The 15,769-nt window shown below is 50.6% G+C and overlaps 1 protein-coding gene across 1 annotated transcript in view; it reads right to left on the bottom strand.

Moving 5' to 3' along the window:
• The window catches only part of LOC119976783 (claudin-1-like), a 31,037-nt gene extending 17,292 nt beyond the window's left edge, over positions 1-13,745 (bottom strand). Inside the window, exons 1-3 of the mRNA XM_038817559.1 lie at positions 13,669-13,745; positions 13,224-13,388; positions 3,233-3,317 (exon numbers count right to left, since the gene is read on the bottom strand). Coding sequence (XP_038673487.1) covers positions 3,233-3,317; positions 13,224-13,362 — 224 coding nt within the window. The 5' untranslated portion in view covers positions 13,363-13,388; positions 13,669-13,745. The remainder of the gene's footprint in view (positions 1-3,232; positions 3,318-13,223; positions 13,389-13,668) is intronic.
• Between the last annotated feature and the right edge of the window lie 2,024 nt (positions 13,746-15,769).

The raw sequence follows: 15,769 nt of genomic DNA, 5'->3' as shown, positions 1-15,769 counted from the left end.
CTGCACTGTCAGAGGGTCAGTACTGAGGGAGTGCTGCACTGTCAGAGGGTCAGTACTGAGGGAGTGCCGCACTGTCAGAGGGTCAGTACTGAGGGAGTGCTGCACTGTCAGAGGGTCAGTACTCAGGGAGTGCCGCACTGTCAGAGGGTCAGTACTGAGGGAGTGCTGCACTGTCAGAGGGTCAGTACGGCGGGAGTGCTGCACTGTCAGAGGGTCAGTACTGAGGGAGTGCTGCATTGTCAGAGGGTCAGTACTGAGGGAGTGCTGCACTGTCAGAGGGTCAGTACTGAGGGAGTGCCGCACTGTCAGAAGGTCAGTACTGAGGGAGTGCCGCACTGTCAGAGGGTCAGTACTGAGGGAGTGCCACACTGTCAGAGGGTCAGTACTGAGGGAGTGCCGCACTGTCAGAGGGTCAGTACTGAGGGAGTGCTGCACTGTCAGAGGGTCAGTACTGAGGGAGTGTTGCACTGTCAGAGGGTCAGTACTGAGGGAGTGCTGCACTGTCAGAGGGTCAGTACTGAGGGAGTGCCGCACTGTCAGAGAGTCAGTACTGAGGGAGTGCTGCACTGTCAGAGGGTCAGTACTGAGGGAGTGCTGCCCTGTCAGAGGGTCAGTACTGAGGGAGTGCTACACTGTCAGAGGGTCAGTACTGAGGGAGTGCTGTACTGTCAGAGGGTCAGTACTGAGGGAGTGCTGCCCTGTCAGAGGGTCAGTACTGAGGGAGTGCCGCACTGTCAGAGGGTCAGCACTGAGGGAGTGCTGCACTGTCAGAGGGTCAGTACTGAGGGAGTGCTGCACTGTCAGAGGGTCAGTACTGAGGGAGTGCTGCACTGTCAGAGGGTCAGTACTGAGGGAGTGCTGCACTGTCAGAGGGTCAGTACTAAGGGAGTGCCGCGCTGTCAGAGGGTCAGTACTGAGGGAGTGCTGCACTGTCAGAGGGTCAGTACTGAGGGAGTGCCGCACTGTCAGAGGGTCAGTACTGAGGGAGTGCTGCACTGTCAGAGGGTCAGTACTGAGAGAGTGCTGCACTGTCAGAGGGTCAGTACTGAGGGAGTGCTGCACTGTCAGAGGGTCAGTACTGAGGGAGTGCCGCGCTGTCAGAGGGTCAGTACTGAGGGAGTGCTGCACTGTCAGAGGGTCAGTACTGAGGGAGTGCCGCACTGTCAGAGGGTCAGTACTGAGGGAGTGCTGCACTGTCAGAGGGTCAGTACTGAGAGAGTGCTGCACTGTCAGAGGGTCAGTACTGAGGGAGTGCCGCACTGTCAGAGGGTCAGTACTGAGGGGGTGCCGCACTGTCAGAGGGTCAGTACTGAGAGAGTGCCGCACTGTCAGAGGGTCAGTACTGAGGGAGTGCTGCACTGTCAGAGGGTCAGTACTGAGGGAGTGCTGCACTGTCAGAGGGTCAGTACTGAGGGAGCCGCACTGTCAGAGGGTCAGTACTGAGGGAGTGCCGCACTGTCAGAGAGTCAGTACTGAGGGAGTGCCGCACTGTCAGAGGGTCAGTACTGAGGGAGTGCTGCACTGTCAGAGGGTCAGTACTGAGGGAGTGCCGCGCTGTCAGAGGGTCAGTACTGAGGGAGAGCTGCACTGTCAGAGAGGCAGTACTGAGGGAGTGCTGCACTGTCAGAGGGTCAGTACTGAGGGAGTGCCGCACTGTCAGAGAGGCAGTACTGAGGGAGCTGCACTGTCAGAGGGTCAGTACTGAGGGAGTGCCGCACTGTCAGAGAGTCAGTACTGAGGGAGTGCCGCACTGTCAGAGGGTCAGTACTGAGGGAGTGCTGCACTGTCAGAGGGTCAGTACTGAGGGAGTGCTGCACTGTCAGAGGGTCAGTACTGAGGGAGTGCCGCGCTGTCAGAGGGTCAGTACTGAGGGAGCCGCACTGTCAGAGAGTCAGTACTGAGGGAGCGCCGCACTGTCAGAGGGCCATTACTGAGGGAGTGCCGCACTGTCAGAGGACCATTACTGAGGGAGTGCCACACTGTCAGAGGGGCAGTACTGAGGGAGTGCCGCACTGTTAGTGGGTCAGTACTGAGGGAGTGCCGCACTGTCAGAGGGTCAGTACTGAGGGAGCGCCGCACTGTCAGAGGGTCAGTACTGAGAGAGTGCCGCACTGTCAGAGGGTCAGTACTGAGGGAGTGCCGCACTGTCAGAGGGTCAGTACTGAGGGAGTGCCGCACTGTCAGAGGGTCAGTACTGAGGGAGTGCTGCACTGTCAGAGGGTCAGTACTGAGAGAGTGCCGCACTGTCAGAGGGTCAGTACTGAGGGAGTGCCGCACTGTCAGAGGGTCAGTACTGAGGGAGTGCCGCACTGTCAGAGGGTCAGTACTGAGGGAGTGCCGCACTGTCAGAGGGTCAGTACTGAGGGAGCGCTGCACTGTCAGAGGGTCAGTACTGAGGGAGTGCCGCACTGTCAGAGAGTCAGTACTGAGGGAGTGCCGCACTGTCAGAGGGTCAGTACTGAGGGAGCGCTGCACTGTCAGAGGGTCAGTACTGAGGGAGTGCCGCACTGTCAGAGGGTCAGTACTGAGGGAGTGCTGCACTGTCAGAGGGTCAGTACTGAGGGAGTGCCGCACTGTCAGAGGGTCAGTACTGAGGGAGTGCCGCACTGTCAGAGGGTCAGTACTGAGGGTGTGCCAGTGTGGGGGTTGCTGGTCTTTTGGGTGAGGTGTTAAACTAAGGTCTGCCCACTCTGGCGAATATAGAATCAGAGAATGCCTACAGTGCAGGAGGCCATTTGGCCCATCGAGTCTGCATCGACCCTTTGAATGTGTACTCTACCTATGCCCACACCACTCTATCCCCACAACCCCATAACCTATCCTGTCTATCCCTGGACAATCCACCTATCCTGCACATCTTTAGACTGTGGGAGGAAACCGGAGCACCTGGAGGAAAGCCACGCAGACACGGGGAGAACATGCAAACAGTGCACAGACTCACCAGAGGCTGGAATTGAAACCGGGTCCCTGGAGCTGTGAGGCAACTGTGCTAACCACTATGCTGCCCCAAAGCTCTTAAATCTTTGACTGAGCCGGGGAGTTGCAACAACACCCCCACCAAAAAACAAATCCGGTAAGAATGCTGGGTTCCGATTGGCTGCCGTGTTTCTTCACATCACCGTGACCACCGTTCAAAATGCCGTAATTTGTTCTACTTATCCTGAAGCTGTGTTTGTGGGTATATAATCGGGAGCTTTCCCTTTGTTCATTAGCTTCCAGATGCACAGCTTACCTGCTGTTGGTTGGTGTAAAGGGATTGTAGAACTCCTGGGCAATATTGTTTCCATACCAGGCTGTTGCAACTAATACAGCGAGACCTTGAGAGGGAGAGATCAGGAAGGAACATCAGCACTCACTCAGCTCCTGTTAAAAGAATGTGTGCCCAGGTTTCCATGCCCGGTATGATACACATTCCTATCTCCCAAGATGCAGATTTCAGAGTGATGGATTTAAAATTGTTATTTTCTATTTGTGGCACTAATGTTGTTCAAAGCCTGGGTTAAGGTTTATACTTGTTGCAGCAATATTATTAGAGAACCTATGTTAAAGTATCCAGACTGTCTGTCTGTTAAAGCTGTAGTTAAGGAGTCGTAAAAGGTGGTCATGGTTAATTCCAACTACTTATTGGTCACAGTAAAGCGTTAATGGGACATGGTTATGATTGCTAAAGATTCACTGGAGCGTAGATAATTTATGAGAGGTGTCATTTATACTAGCTAAGCAGGTCATGTGACATCTTGGTGAGATACAGATGATTAATTATTGGGAAGAGCCAGGTCTTACTGTAGTTTTGCAGTTTGCCTTGGGATTTGTGTCTGAAAAAACAGAACGATTTTAAGTTGAACAGCAGTTTTCCTGCTCTTGAAATGAACTCTCTACAAAGTCTCTACGCAGCTGAGCAAATACCTCTGTTTTGTTAACTTTGGTAAGTTGCATTTGACAGTATTGAGTTGCTTACTTGGAGTTAGCAGCAGGAATAGATAATAAATTAAAGTTTTTCCTTGGGCTTAAGAACTCTTTAACTGATAGTTGTGTTTAAGAACTAATTAATTATTAATTGTGAAGTTATTTTCTTTGATGTTAATGTGGTTAATTCTGTGTTTAAATTAAAGTTTGTTTTAACATAAAGATACCTATTGGTCAGAGGCATCAGACCTGGGGTGAAGTATTCTTTCCTCACAGGTTTACAAATTATTAAAAAATTGGGGTTCCCATTTGGTATCTTAATGTGAATTATTTGAAACAAAACTTAAAAAATAGTTGAAATGACGCCCAAGATTCCACTGAGGTCCACGTGACCTTTCCTGATTTCCAAACAGACAAAGAATGTATGGATGGCGAAAGATTCCTCCAGGAAGTTTTAAAAATGTAAATAACCATGGATAGAAAGCTTCCCCTTGAATAGACATTCACAACGTGAAGCCACTTGTGAATTTACATAAGAACATAAGAACTAGGAGTAGGAGTAGGCCATCTGGCCCCTCGAGCCTGCTCCGCCATTCAATGAGATCAGGGCTGATCTTTTGTGGACTCAGCTCCACTTTCCGGCCTGAACACCATAACCCTTAATCCCTTTATTCTTCAAAAACCTATCTATCTTTACCTTAAAAACATTTAATGAAGGAGCCTCAACTGCTTCACTGGGCAAGGAATTCCATAGATTCACAACCCTTTGGGTGAAGAAGTTCCTCCTAAACTCAGTCCTAAATCTACTTCCCCTTATTTTGAGGCTATGTCCGCTAGTTCTGCTGTCACCCGCCAGTGGAAACAACCTGCCCGCATCTATCCTATCTATTCCCTTCATAATTTTAAATGTTTCTATAAGATCCCCCCTCATCCTTCTAAATTCTAATGAGTACAGTCCAAGTCTACTCAACCTATCATCATAATCCAACCCCTTCAGCTCTGGGATTAACCTAGTGAATCTCCTCTGCACACCCTCCAGTGCCAGTACGTCCTTTCTCAAGTAAGGAGACCAAAACTGAACACAATACTCCAGGTGTGGCCTCACTAACACCTTATACAATTGCAACATAACCTCCCTAGTCTTAAACTCCATCCCTTGAGCAATGAAGGACAAAATTCCATTTGCCTTTTTAATCACCTGTTGCACCTGTAAACCAACTTTCTGTGACTCATACACTAGCACACCCAGGTCTCTCTGCAAAGTTTGCGACATGCTTTAATATTTTATTGTTTAAATAAAATCCCGTTTGCTGTTATTCCTGCCAAAATGGATAACCTCACATTTGTCAACATTGTATTCCATCTGCCAGACCCTAGCCCATTCACTTAACCTATCCAAATCCCTCTGCAGACTTCCAGTATCCTCTGCACTTTTCGCTTTACCACTCATCTTAGTGACATCTGCAAACTTGGACACATTGCCCTTGGTCCCCAACTCCAAATCATCTATGTAAATTGTGAACAATTGCAGGCCCAACACGGATCCCTGAAGGACACCACTAGCTACTGATTGCCAACCAGAGAAACACCCATTTATCCCAACTCTTTGCTTTCTATTAATTAACCAATCCTCTATCCATGCTACTACTTTACCCTTAATGCCATGCATCTTTATCTAATGCAGCAACCTTTTGTGTGGCACCTTGTCAAAGGCTTTCTGGAAATCCAGATATACCACATCCATTGGCTCCCCGTTATCTACTGCACTGGTAATGTCCTCAAAAAATTCCACTAAATTAGTTAGACATGACCTGCCCTTTATGAACCCATGCTGCGTCTGCCCAATGGGATAATTTCTATCCAGATGCCTTGCTATTTCTTCCTTGATGATAGATTCCAGCATCTTCCCTACTACCGAAGTTAAGCTCACTGGCCTATAATTTCCTGCTCTCTGCCTACCTGCTTTTTTAAACAGTGGTGTCACGTTTGCTAATTTCCAATCCACCGGGACCACCCCAGAGTCTAGTGAATTTTGGTAAATCATCATTAGTGCATCTGCAATTTACCTAGCCATTTCTTTTAGCACTCTGGGATGCATTCCATCAGGGCCAGGAGACTTGTCTATCTTTAGCCCCATTAGCTTGCCCACCACTACCTCCTTAGTGATAACAATCCTCTCAAGGTCCTCACCTGCCATAGCCTCATTTCTATCAGTCGCTGGCATTTTATTTGTGTCTTCCACTGTGAAGACCGACCCAAAAAACCTGTTCAGTTCCTCAGCCATTTCCTCATCTCCCATTATTAAAACTCCCTTCTCATCCTCTAACCGACCAATATTTACCTTAGCCACTCATTTTTGTTTTATATATTTGTAAAAACTTTTACTGTCTGTTTTTATATTCTGAGCAAGTTTACTCTCATACTCTATCTTAATCTTCTTTACACCTTTTTTAGTAGCTTTCTGTTGCCCCCTAAAGATTTCCCAGTCCTCTAGTCTCCCAGCAATCTTTGCCACTTTATATGCTTTTTCCTTCAATTTGATACTCTCCCTTATTTCCTTAGATATCCACGGTCGATTTTCCCTCTTTCTACCGTCCTTCCTTTTGTTGGTATAAACCTTTGCTGAGCACTGTGAAAAATCGCTTGGATGGTGCTCCACTGTTCCTCAACTGTTCCACCATAAAGTCTTTGCTCCCAGTCTACCTTAGCTAGTTCTTCTCTCATCCAATTGTAATCTCCTTTGTTTAAACACAAAACACTAGTATTTCATTTTACTTTCTCACCCTCCATCTGTATTTAAATTCCACGTGATCGCTCCTTCCGAGAGGATCCCTAACTATGAGATCATGAATCAATCCTGTCTCATTACACAGGACAAGATCTAGGACCGCTTGTTCCCTCGTCGGTTCCATTACATACTGTTCTAGGAAACTATCGCGGATACATTCTATAAACTCCTCCTCAAGGTTGCCTTGACCGACCTGGTTAAACCAATCGACATGTAGATTAAAATCCCCCATGATAACTGCTGTACCATTTCTACATGCATCAGTTATTTCTTTGTTTATTGCCTGCCCCACCATAACATTACTATTTGGTGGCCGATAGACTACTCCTATCAGTGACTTTTTCGCCTTACTATTCCTGATTTCCACCCAAATGGATTCAACCTTATCCTCCATAGCACTGATGTCATCCCTTACTATTGCCCGGATGTCATCCTTAAATAACAGAGCAACACCACCTCCCTTACCATCCACTCTGTCCTTCTGAATAGTTTGATACCCTTGGATATTTAACTCCCAGTCGTGACCATCCTTTAACCATGTTTCAGTAATGGCCACTAAATCATAGTCATTTACGATGATTTGTACCATCAACTCATTTACTTTATTCCGAATACTACGAGCATTCAGGTAAAGTACACTTATGTTGGTTTCTTTACCTCTGTTTTGAATCTTAACATCTCCAGTTTTATTCCTTTTAGTATTACTGGGCCTATTCACTGAGCTCCCCTCAGTCACTGTAACTTGTACTGTCGCCCTTTTTGATTTTTGACTCTGTCTTCTCTGCCTTGCACTTTTCCTCTTCCTTCCTTTTGCTTCTGTCCTTGTTTTACTACCTTCCAACTTCCTGCATCGGTTCCCATCCCCTTGCCACATTAGTTTAAACCCTCCCCAACAGCTCTAGCAAACACCCCCCTAGGACATCGGTTCCAGTCCTGCCCAGGTGCAGACCGTCCGGTTTGTACTGGTCCCATCTTCCCCAGAACCGGCCCCAATGCCCCAGGAATTTGAATCCGTCCCTCTTGCACCATCTCTTGAGCCACGCATTCATCCTATCTATCCTGACATTCCTACTCTGACTAGCTCATGGCACTGGTAGCAATCCTGAGATTACTACCTTTGAGGTCCTACTTTTCAGTTTAACTCCTAACTCCCTGAATTCCGCTTGGAGGACCACATCCCGTTTCACACTGGATAATAGCAAATTACTGCGGATGCTGGAATCTGAAACAAAAGGGAAAATGCTGGAAAATCTCAGCAGGTCTGGCAGCATCTGTCGAGAGAGAAAAGAGCTAACGTTTCGAGTCCGATGACTCTTTGTCAAAGCTGAGGGTAGCACGGTAGCATGGTGGTTAGCATAAATGCTTCACAGCTCCAGGGTCCCAGGTTCGATTCCCGGCTGGGTCACTGTCTGTGCGGAGTCTGCACGTCCTCCCCGTGTGTGCGTGGGTTTCCTCCGGGTGCTCCGGTTTCCTCCCACAGTCCAAAGATGTGCGGGTTAGGTGGATTGGCCATGCTAAATTGCCCTTAGTGTCCTAAAAAAAGTAAGGTTAAAAAGGGGGGGTTGTTGGGTTACGGGTATAGGGTGGATACGTGGGTTTGAGTAGGGTGATCATTGCTCGGCACAACATCGAGGGCCGAAGGGCCTGTTCTATGCTGTACTGTTCTATGTTCTATGTTCTATGTTCTAACAGACAGAGAGAGTGGGAAATATTTATACTGTGGAGTGAGAATAAAAGATGAGTCATAGACACAGAAACCCAGGGAAATGGGGGTGCTAATGGCCACAGAAACCAAGGGGAAAGAGTGTTAATGGCAGTCCACAGAGAGAACAAAAGGTGTGAGAGGCCAAACAGCAGAGACACTAACATCAGAGGCTAAACTGTGACAGATGGAGATGTGGGGGGAGGGGAAGAGGGAAGCAAAGAGGAGAAAGGGGCAGGAAAGGTGGATAAGATGGGGGGGGGGGGGGGAGGTAAATATGTATTGAGAAATACAAGAAAGAAAGAAATGGTAAAAGACAATTGAAATGAAATGGGATGAAAACAAATGGGTCTAGATAGGGTGGAGCTGATCATCTGAAGTTGTTGAATTCGATGTTCAGGCCGGAAGGCTGTAGCGTGCCTAACCGGAAGATGGGATGTTGTTCCTCCAGTTTGCGTTGAGCTTCTCTGGAACATTGCAGCAGGCCAAGGACAGACATGTGGGCATGGGAGCAGGGTCTTGTGTTAAAATGGCTAGCAACAGGGAGGTCAGGGTCCTGAATGCGCACAGTCCGAAGATGCTCAGCAAAGCGATCACCCAGTCTGCGTTTGGTCTCTCCGATATAGAGGAGGCCACATTGGGAGCAGCGAATGCAGTAGACCAAATTGGAAGAGATGCAAGTGAAACGCTGCTTAACCTGGAATGAGTGTTTTGGGCCTGGGATGTATGGGTGATGGGAGAGGTACTGGGTATGGTGGAGGAGTGGACTAAATTGTCTCGGAGGGAACGGTCTCTGTGGAATGCTGACAGAGGGAGTTATGGAAAGATGTGTTTGGTGGTGGCATCATGCTGGAGTTGGCGAAAATAGAATAGAATAGAACAGTACAGCACAGAACAGGCCCTTCGGCTCTCCATGTTGTGCCGAGCCATGATCACCCTACTCAAACCCACGTATCCACCCTATACCCGTAACCCAACAACCCCCCCTGCCTTAACCTTACTTTTTAGGACAAAAATGGTGGAGGATTATGCTTTGCGTACGGAGGCTGGTGGGATGAAATGTGAGGACGAGGGAGACTCTATCCTTGTTCTGGGAGGGAGCGAGGGTAGTGGCACTGGAGATAGACCGCACACTGTTAAGGGCCCTGTCCACAACTGTAGGGGGGAAACCACGGTCGAGGAAGAAGGAACTCATTTTCGAAGCACCATTTTGGAAAGTGGCATCATCGGAACAAATGCGACGGAGGCGAAGGAGCCGAGAGAAAGGGATGGAGTCCTTACAGGGTGTAACCTACAGAAACAGAACCCTGCCTAACAATCGATCAATCCAGGCAATCCAGGCAACGCAAGGGGAACTAATTAGTTTTCACTGGCAAAGATTCACCTCGACTGAAATTTGACCATAACCTTATCTGGAAATCCAGATATTCCATAGGAGCAGAATTAGACCATTCGGCCCATCGAGACTGCTCCGCCATTCAATCATGGCTGATATTTTTCTCATCCCCATTCTCCTGCCTTCTCCCCATAACCCCTGATCCCCTTATTAATCAAGAACCTATCTATCCAGCAGAGATGGCAGAAGAGGATTCTGGGATAAGTCAACTCAGTCACTTTGACTGTACTGTGGGTAGCTGAAGAACGAGTAAAGGAGCGTTTAAGCCCGAAACACTACATTAGTATTTCCCTCCCTCTTTCCTCCTCCTCTAACCAAAAGAACGAGGGACTGCGAGGGGTACAAGGAAGGATAAAGAAGGATATCACGGCCAGCATGTAAGTGATTGGATGGCGACTGGTCAGTCCATAGAATATAGAACATTCGGCCCAACGAATCTGCACCGACCCACTTAAGCCCTCACTTCCACCCTATCCTCATAACCCAATAACCCCTCCTAACTTTTTTGGGCACTGAAGGCAATTTAGCATGGCCAATCCACCTAACCTGCACGTCTTTGGACTGTGGGAGGAAACCGGAGCACCCGGAGGAAACCCACGCAGACACGAGGGAACATGCAGACTCCACACAGACAGTGACCCAGCGGGTAATCGAACCTGGGACCCAACCACTGTGCTGACCCTCTTGATATTTTCTCTTGGTGTTGTATGGAAGTTAACTTAAGGGTTAAGTCATGGCAGGAGATCCAAGACCAGTGTCATGCTCCTCCTGTGCGATGTGGGAATTCAGGGACTCTACCGGTGTCCCTGGCTCCTTCACGTCCAGGAAGTGTGTCCAACTGCAGCTCCTGTCAGACCGCTTGACGGCTCTGGAGCCGTGGATGGACTCACTTTGGAGCATCCGTGATGCTGAGGAAATAGTGGATAGCACGTTCAGTAAGTTAGTCATACCCCAGATAATAATTACTGAGGAAATAGAGAATCATAGAATTTACAGTGCAGAAGGAGGCCATTTGGCCCATCGAGTCTGCACCGGTCCATGGAAAGAGCACCCCACCTAAGCCCACACCACCACCCCATCCCCACACCTCCACCCTATTCCTGTAACTCTGCCTAACCATTTGTGGACACTAAGGGCAATTTAGCATAGGTGACCACCAGGCACAGTATGAGCAGGAAAGCAGTGCAGGAGTCCCCTGTGGTCACCTCCCTCCAAAACAGATATACTGTTTGGGATACTGTTGGGGGAGATGGCTCACCAATGGAAGGCAGAAGCAGCCAGGTTCATGGCACCGTGGCTGGCTCTGCTGCGCAGGAGGGCAGGATAAAGCATGGCAGAGCTATAGTGATAGGGGACTCAATTGTAAGGGGAATAGACAGGCGTTTCTGCAGACGCAAACTAGACTTCGGGATGGTATATTGCCTCCCTGATGCAAGGGTCAAGGATGTCTCGGAGCGGCTGTGGGACATTCTGGAGATGGAGGTGAACTGCCAGCTGTTGTGGTGCATATAGGCACAAACGGTAAAAACGGGATGAGGTCCTACAAGCTTGATTTCGGGAGTTCGGAGTTAAACTAAAAAGTAGGACCTCAAAGGCTTAAACTTACTGGAGTTTAGAAGAATGAGAGGGGATCTCATAGAAACATATAAAATCCTGATGGGACTGGACAGGCTGGATGTGGAAAGAATGTTCCCGACATTGGGGACGTCCAGAACTAGGGGTCACATCCCAAGAATAAGGGGTCAGCCATTCAGGACTGAGATGAGGAAGACAGTCTTCCCTCAGAGAGTTGTGAACTTGTGGAATTCTCTGCCACAGAAAGGTCCTGGGGAGAGTGTTGGAAATATTCACGAGGGAGTTGGGCATGACCCTTGTTACTAAGGGGATCAAGGGGTATGGAGAGAAAGCAGGAGTAGGATACTGAATTTGCATGATCAGCCATGATATTGAATGGTGGTGCAGACCCGAAGGGCCCAATAGCTTCCTCCTGCACCTATTTTCTATGTTTCTCGGTCTTAAAGACACTCAGTGATTTGGCCTCCACAGCCTTCTGCGCCAAAGTGTTCCACAGATCCACCAACTGCTGGCTGAAGAAATTCCTCCTCATCTCTGTTTTAAAGGATGGTCACCACCATCGCATGAAGGGAAATTAGGGATGGGTAATACATGTTGTTTGCCCTGCGATGCCCACATCTGATGAATGAATAAGTTCAACCACTTACCCTTTCTCCATCCAATAATTTATAATTCTATATTCTATAAAGGTTCCACCTCCATCCGCTCTCTTTCAGAACTGAAAATCTCAAACTATTCAGGCAAGTGAAATGGAAAAAAATGAAAAATGAAATGAAAATCGCTTATTGTCACAAGTCGGCTTCAAATGAAGTTACTGTGAAAAGCCCCTAGTCGCCACATTCCGGCGCCTGTTTGGGGAGGCTGTTACGGGAATCGAACCGTGTTGCTGGCCTGCTTCGTCTGCTTTCAAAGACAGCAATTTAGCCCTGTGCTAAACAGCCCCTATCATTTAATCCCTCTGATATTAGCCTTATGTCCACTGTTTCCGTGGCTTGGACATTCCTCTCGTGCTGACTAGAATCCAGTGAGAGTACTGATAAATTCACTCTAACCCCCTCAGGCTTAACCTCCGATTTGGGGCATCTTTCAGCATTGACAGGTATCTGTCTTTAGTTAGTTACATGGAAGAACCTTATAATTCCATAGAATTCCTACAGTACAGCAGGAGGCCATTCAGACCATCGGGTTTACACCGACCCTCCGAGAGAGCATTCTCCCCAGGCCCATTCCTTCTCCCACCAACTCCGCCTGGCCCGCACGTCTTTGGACTGTGAGAGGAAACCGGAGCACCCGGAGGAAACCCACGCACACACGGGGAGAACGTGCAGACTCCACACAGACAGTGACCCAAGCTGGAATCGAACCCGGGTCTCTGATGCTGTGAGGCGGCTGTGCTAACCACTGTGCCACCGTGTCGGTGTATGGAGGCCATAATCACTCTCCCTCTCATGTCCTTCCCCTATCGAGCTAACTACAAGTCACTTAGTATACCCAATGTTCTTTCTCCCGATGTGGAAGTACCTACACAGCTGTTACATTTTGATGTGGTTCTATTCACTTACTCCGTTTGGCTTTTTCACTCGGAGTTAAAAAACTCAAACATCCCAGTAGCTGGTGTCACTTCCCACGTCTCTCAAACTGTGTATTAAATGAGATATTGGCATTGTGTCTGGAGTTGGTTGCTTTCTGAAACGTTAATAGTAGGCTGTAGCGCTCAAATGTTTTGCTTTAAGGAAAGATAGGCTCAATGATCAATAGAAGCAAAATGTGTTCCCTCCCATTTCCCAGTGAAACAGTTCTATTCTTGTGAATCTGGATGTGCAAAGAGAAGCAAAGCCTCTCCTCCTTGTCTGTACCTGAGATGATAAAGATCACTCCTCCTATCGTGGCCACTTTGCCCTTCTTCACTTCATCATCCCCGAAACATGTTGTGCATTTCATTCCCACTGAAGCGACAACAGATGCCAGAGTTCCCAGCAGGATGCCAAGGATCATTAATGCTCGAGTAGCCTGGATTGTGCCTGAAGGAGACAGACAGACAGTAATGAATACCCGTTTACAGATCATTTGCAGGAACGTTAGTCTGCCTTCCATCATTAACACAGTGCAAACTGTCCCCAACGATTGAAATGGTTCATCGATGACCCCGTCTTCACACCTGCTTACCCATTTCTCCAAAGATTTCAAACAGGGCACAGATCTTGCTCCAAAACTCCCCCCCCCCCCCACCGCCACCCCCCCCCCCCCCCCCCCCCCCCGACCATACAACATAGGAATCTAGAATATTTCACTTGACCACACCTGAATGGTGGAGCCATTTTAAATGATCAGGTAGAATATTCAACCTGACGACAAGAGCAGATTATCAGAGATTCCCATCACACATTCCCTCCTGCTGCCACAGTCGGAATGTGTTTTGATGAGGTTATCACAGGGTGTGGATCAGGATGGTGCAGTTGCCCATATGAGCATCCAAAAGGCTTTTCACAGAATTCCTATAGTGCAGAATGACACCATTCGGCCCATTGAGTCTGCACTGACTCTCTGAAAGAGCTCCCTACCCAAGCCCTCTTCCCCTATCCTATCCCCACAGCCCCACCTAACCTGCACATTTCTAGACGTGAAGCGGCAATTTCGCCAATCCTTCTAACCTGCACATCTTTGAGCAGCCGGAGGAAACCCACCCAGACACCCGGAGGAAACCCACGCAGACACGGGGAGGAAACCCACGCAGACAGGGGGAGGAAACCCACGCAGACACGGGGGGGGGGGGGGGGGGGGAGAACCCACGCAGACACGGGGAGGAAACCCACGCAGACACGGGGAGGAAACCCACGCAGACAGGGGGGGGGAGGGAACCCACGCAGACAGGGGCGGGGGAGGGGGGGGAGAGGAAACCCACGCTGACACGTGGAGGAGACCCACGCAGACACGGGGAGGAAACCCACGCAGACACGGGGAGGAAACCCACGCAGACACGGGGAGGAAACCCACGGAGACACGGGGGGGAAACACACGCAGACACGGGGGAGGAAACCCACGGAGACACGGGGGGGAAACACACGCAGACACGGGGGAGGAAACCCACGCTGACACGGGGAGGAAACCCACGGAGACACGGGGGGGAAACACACGCAGACACGGGGGAGGAAACCCACGGAGACACGGGGGGGAAACACACGCAGACACGGGGGAGGAAACCCACGCTGACACGGGGAGGAAACCCACGGAGACACGGGGGGGAAACCCACGCAGACACGGGGAGGAAACCCACGCAGACGGGGGGAGGAAACCCACGCAGACGGGGGGAGGAAACCCACGCAGACGGGGGGGGGGGGGGGGGGGAACCCACGCAGACACGGGGAGGGAACCCACGCAGACACGGGGAGGAAACCCACGCAGACAGGGGGGGGGAGACCCACGCAGACAGGGGGGGGGGGGGGGGGGAGACCCACGCAGACACGGGGGGGGGGGGGGGGGGGGGGAACCCACGCTGACACGGGGAGGAAACCCATGCAGACACGGGGAGGGGGGGGAAACCCACGCAGACAGGGGGGGAGACCCACGCAGACACGGGGAGGAGGCCCACGCAGACACGGGGAGGGGGAACCCACGCAGACACGGGGAGGAAACCCACGCTGACACGGGGAGGGGGAACCCACGCAGACACGGGGGGGAAACCCACGCAGACACGGGGAGGAAACCCACGCAGACACGGGGAGGAAACCCACGCTGACACGGGGAGGGGGAACCCACGCAGACACGGGGAGGAAACCCACGCAGACACGGGGAGGAAACCCACGCTGACACGGGGAGGGGGAACCCACGTAGACACGGGGGGGGGAACCCACGCAGACACGGGGAGGAAACCCACGCAGACACGGGGAGGAAACCCACGCAGACACGGGGAGGAAACCCACGCAGACAGGGGGAGGAAACCAACGCAGACTCGGGGAGGAAACCCACGCAGACACGGGGGGGAGACCCATGCAGACAGGGGGGGAGACCCACGCAGACACGGGGAGGAAACCCACACAGACACGGGGAGGGAACCCACGCAGATACGGGGAGGAAACCCACGCTGACACGGGGAGGAAACCCACGCAGACACGGGGGAGGAAACCCACGCAGACACGGGGAGGAAACCCACGCAGACACAGGGAGGAAACCCACGCAGACACGGGGAGGATACCCACGCAGACACGGGGAGGAGGCCCACGCAGACACGGGGAGGAGACCCACGCAGACACGGGGAGGAGACCCACGCAGACAGGGGGGGGAGGGAGACCCACGCAGACAGGGGGAGGAAACCCAAGCAGACAGGGGGGGGAGACCCACGCAGACACGGGGAGGGGAACCCACGCAGACACGGGGAGGAAACCCACGCAGACACGGGGAGGAA

Source organism: Scyliorhinus canicula, chromosome 13 (assembly GCF_902713615.1).
Source record: "Scyliorhinus canicula chromosome 13, sScyCan1.1, whole genome shotgun sequence".
Classification (NCBI taxonomy): domain Eukaryota; kingdom Metazoa; phylum Chordata; class Chondrichthyes; order Carcharhiniformes; family Scyliorhinidae; genus Scyliorhinus; species Scyliorhinus canicula.
Note: the sequence above shows the minus strand (reverse complement) of the source record. Positions and strands in the feature narration are given on the sequence as shown.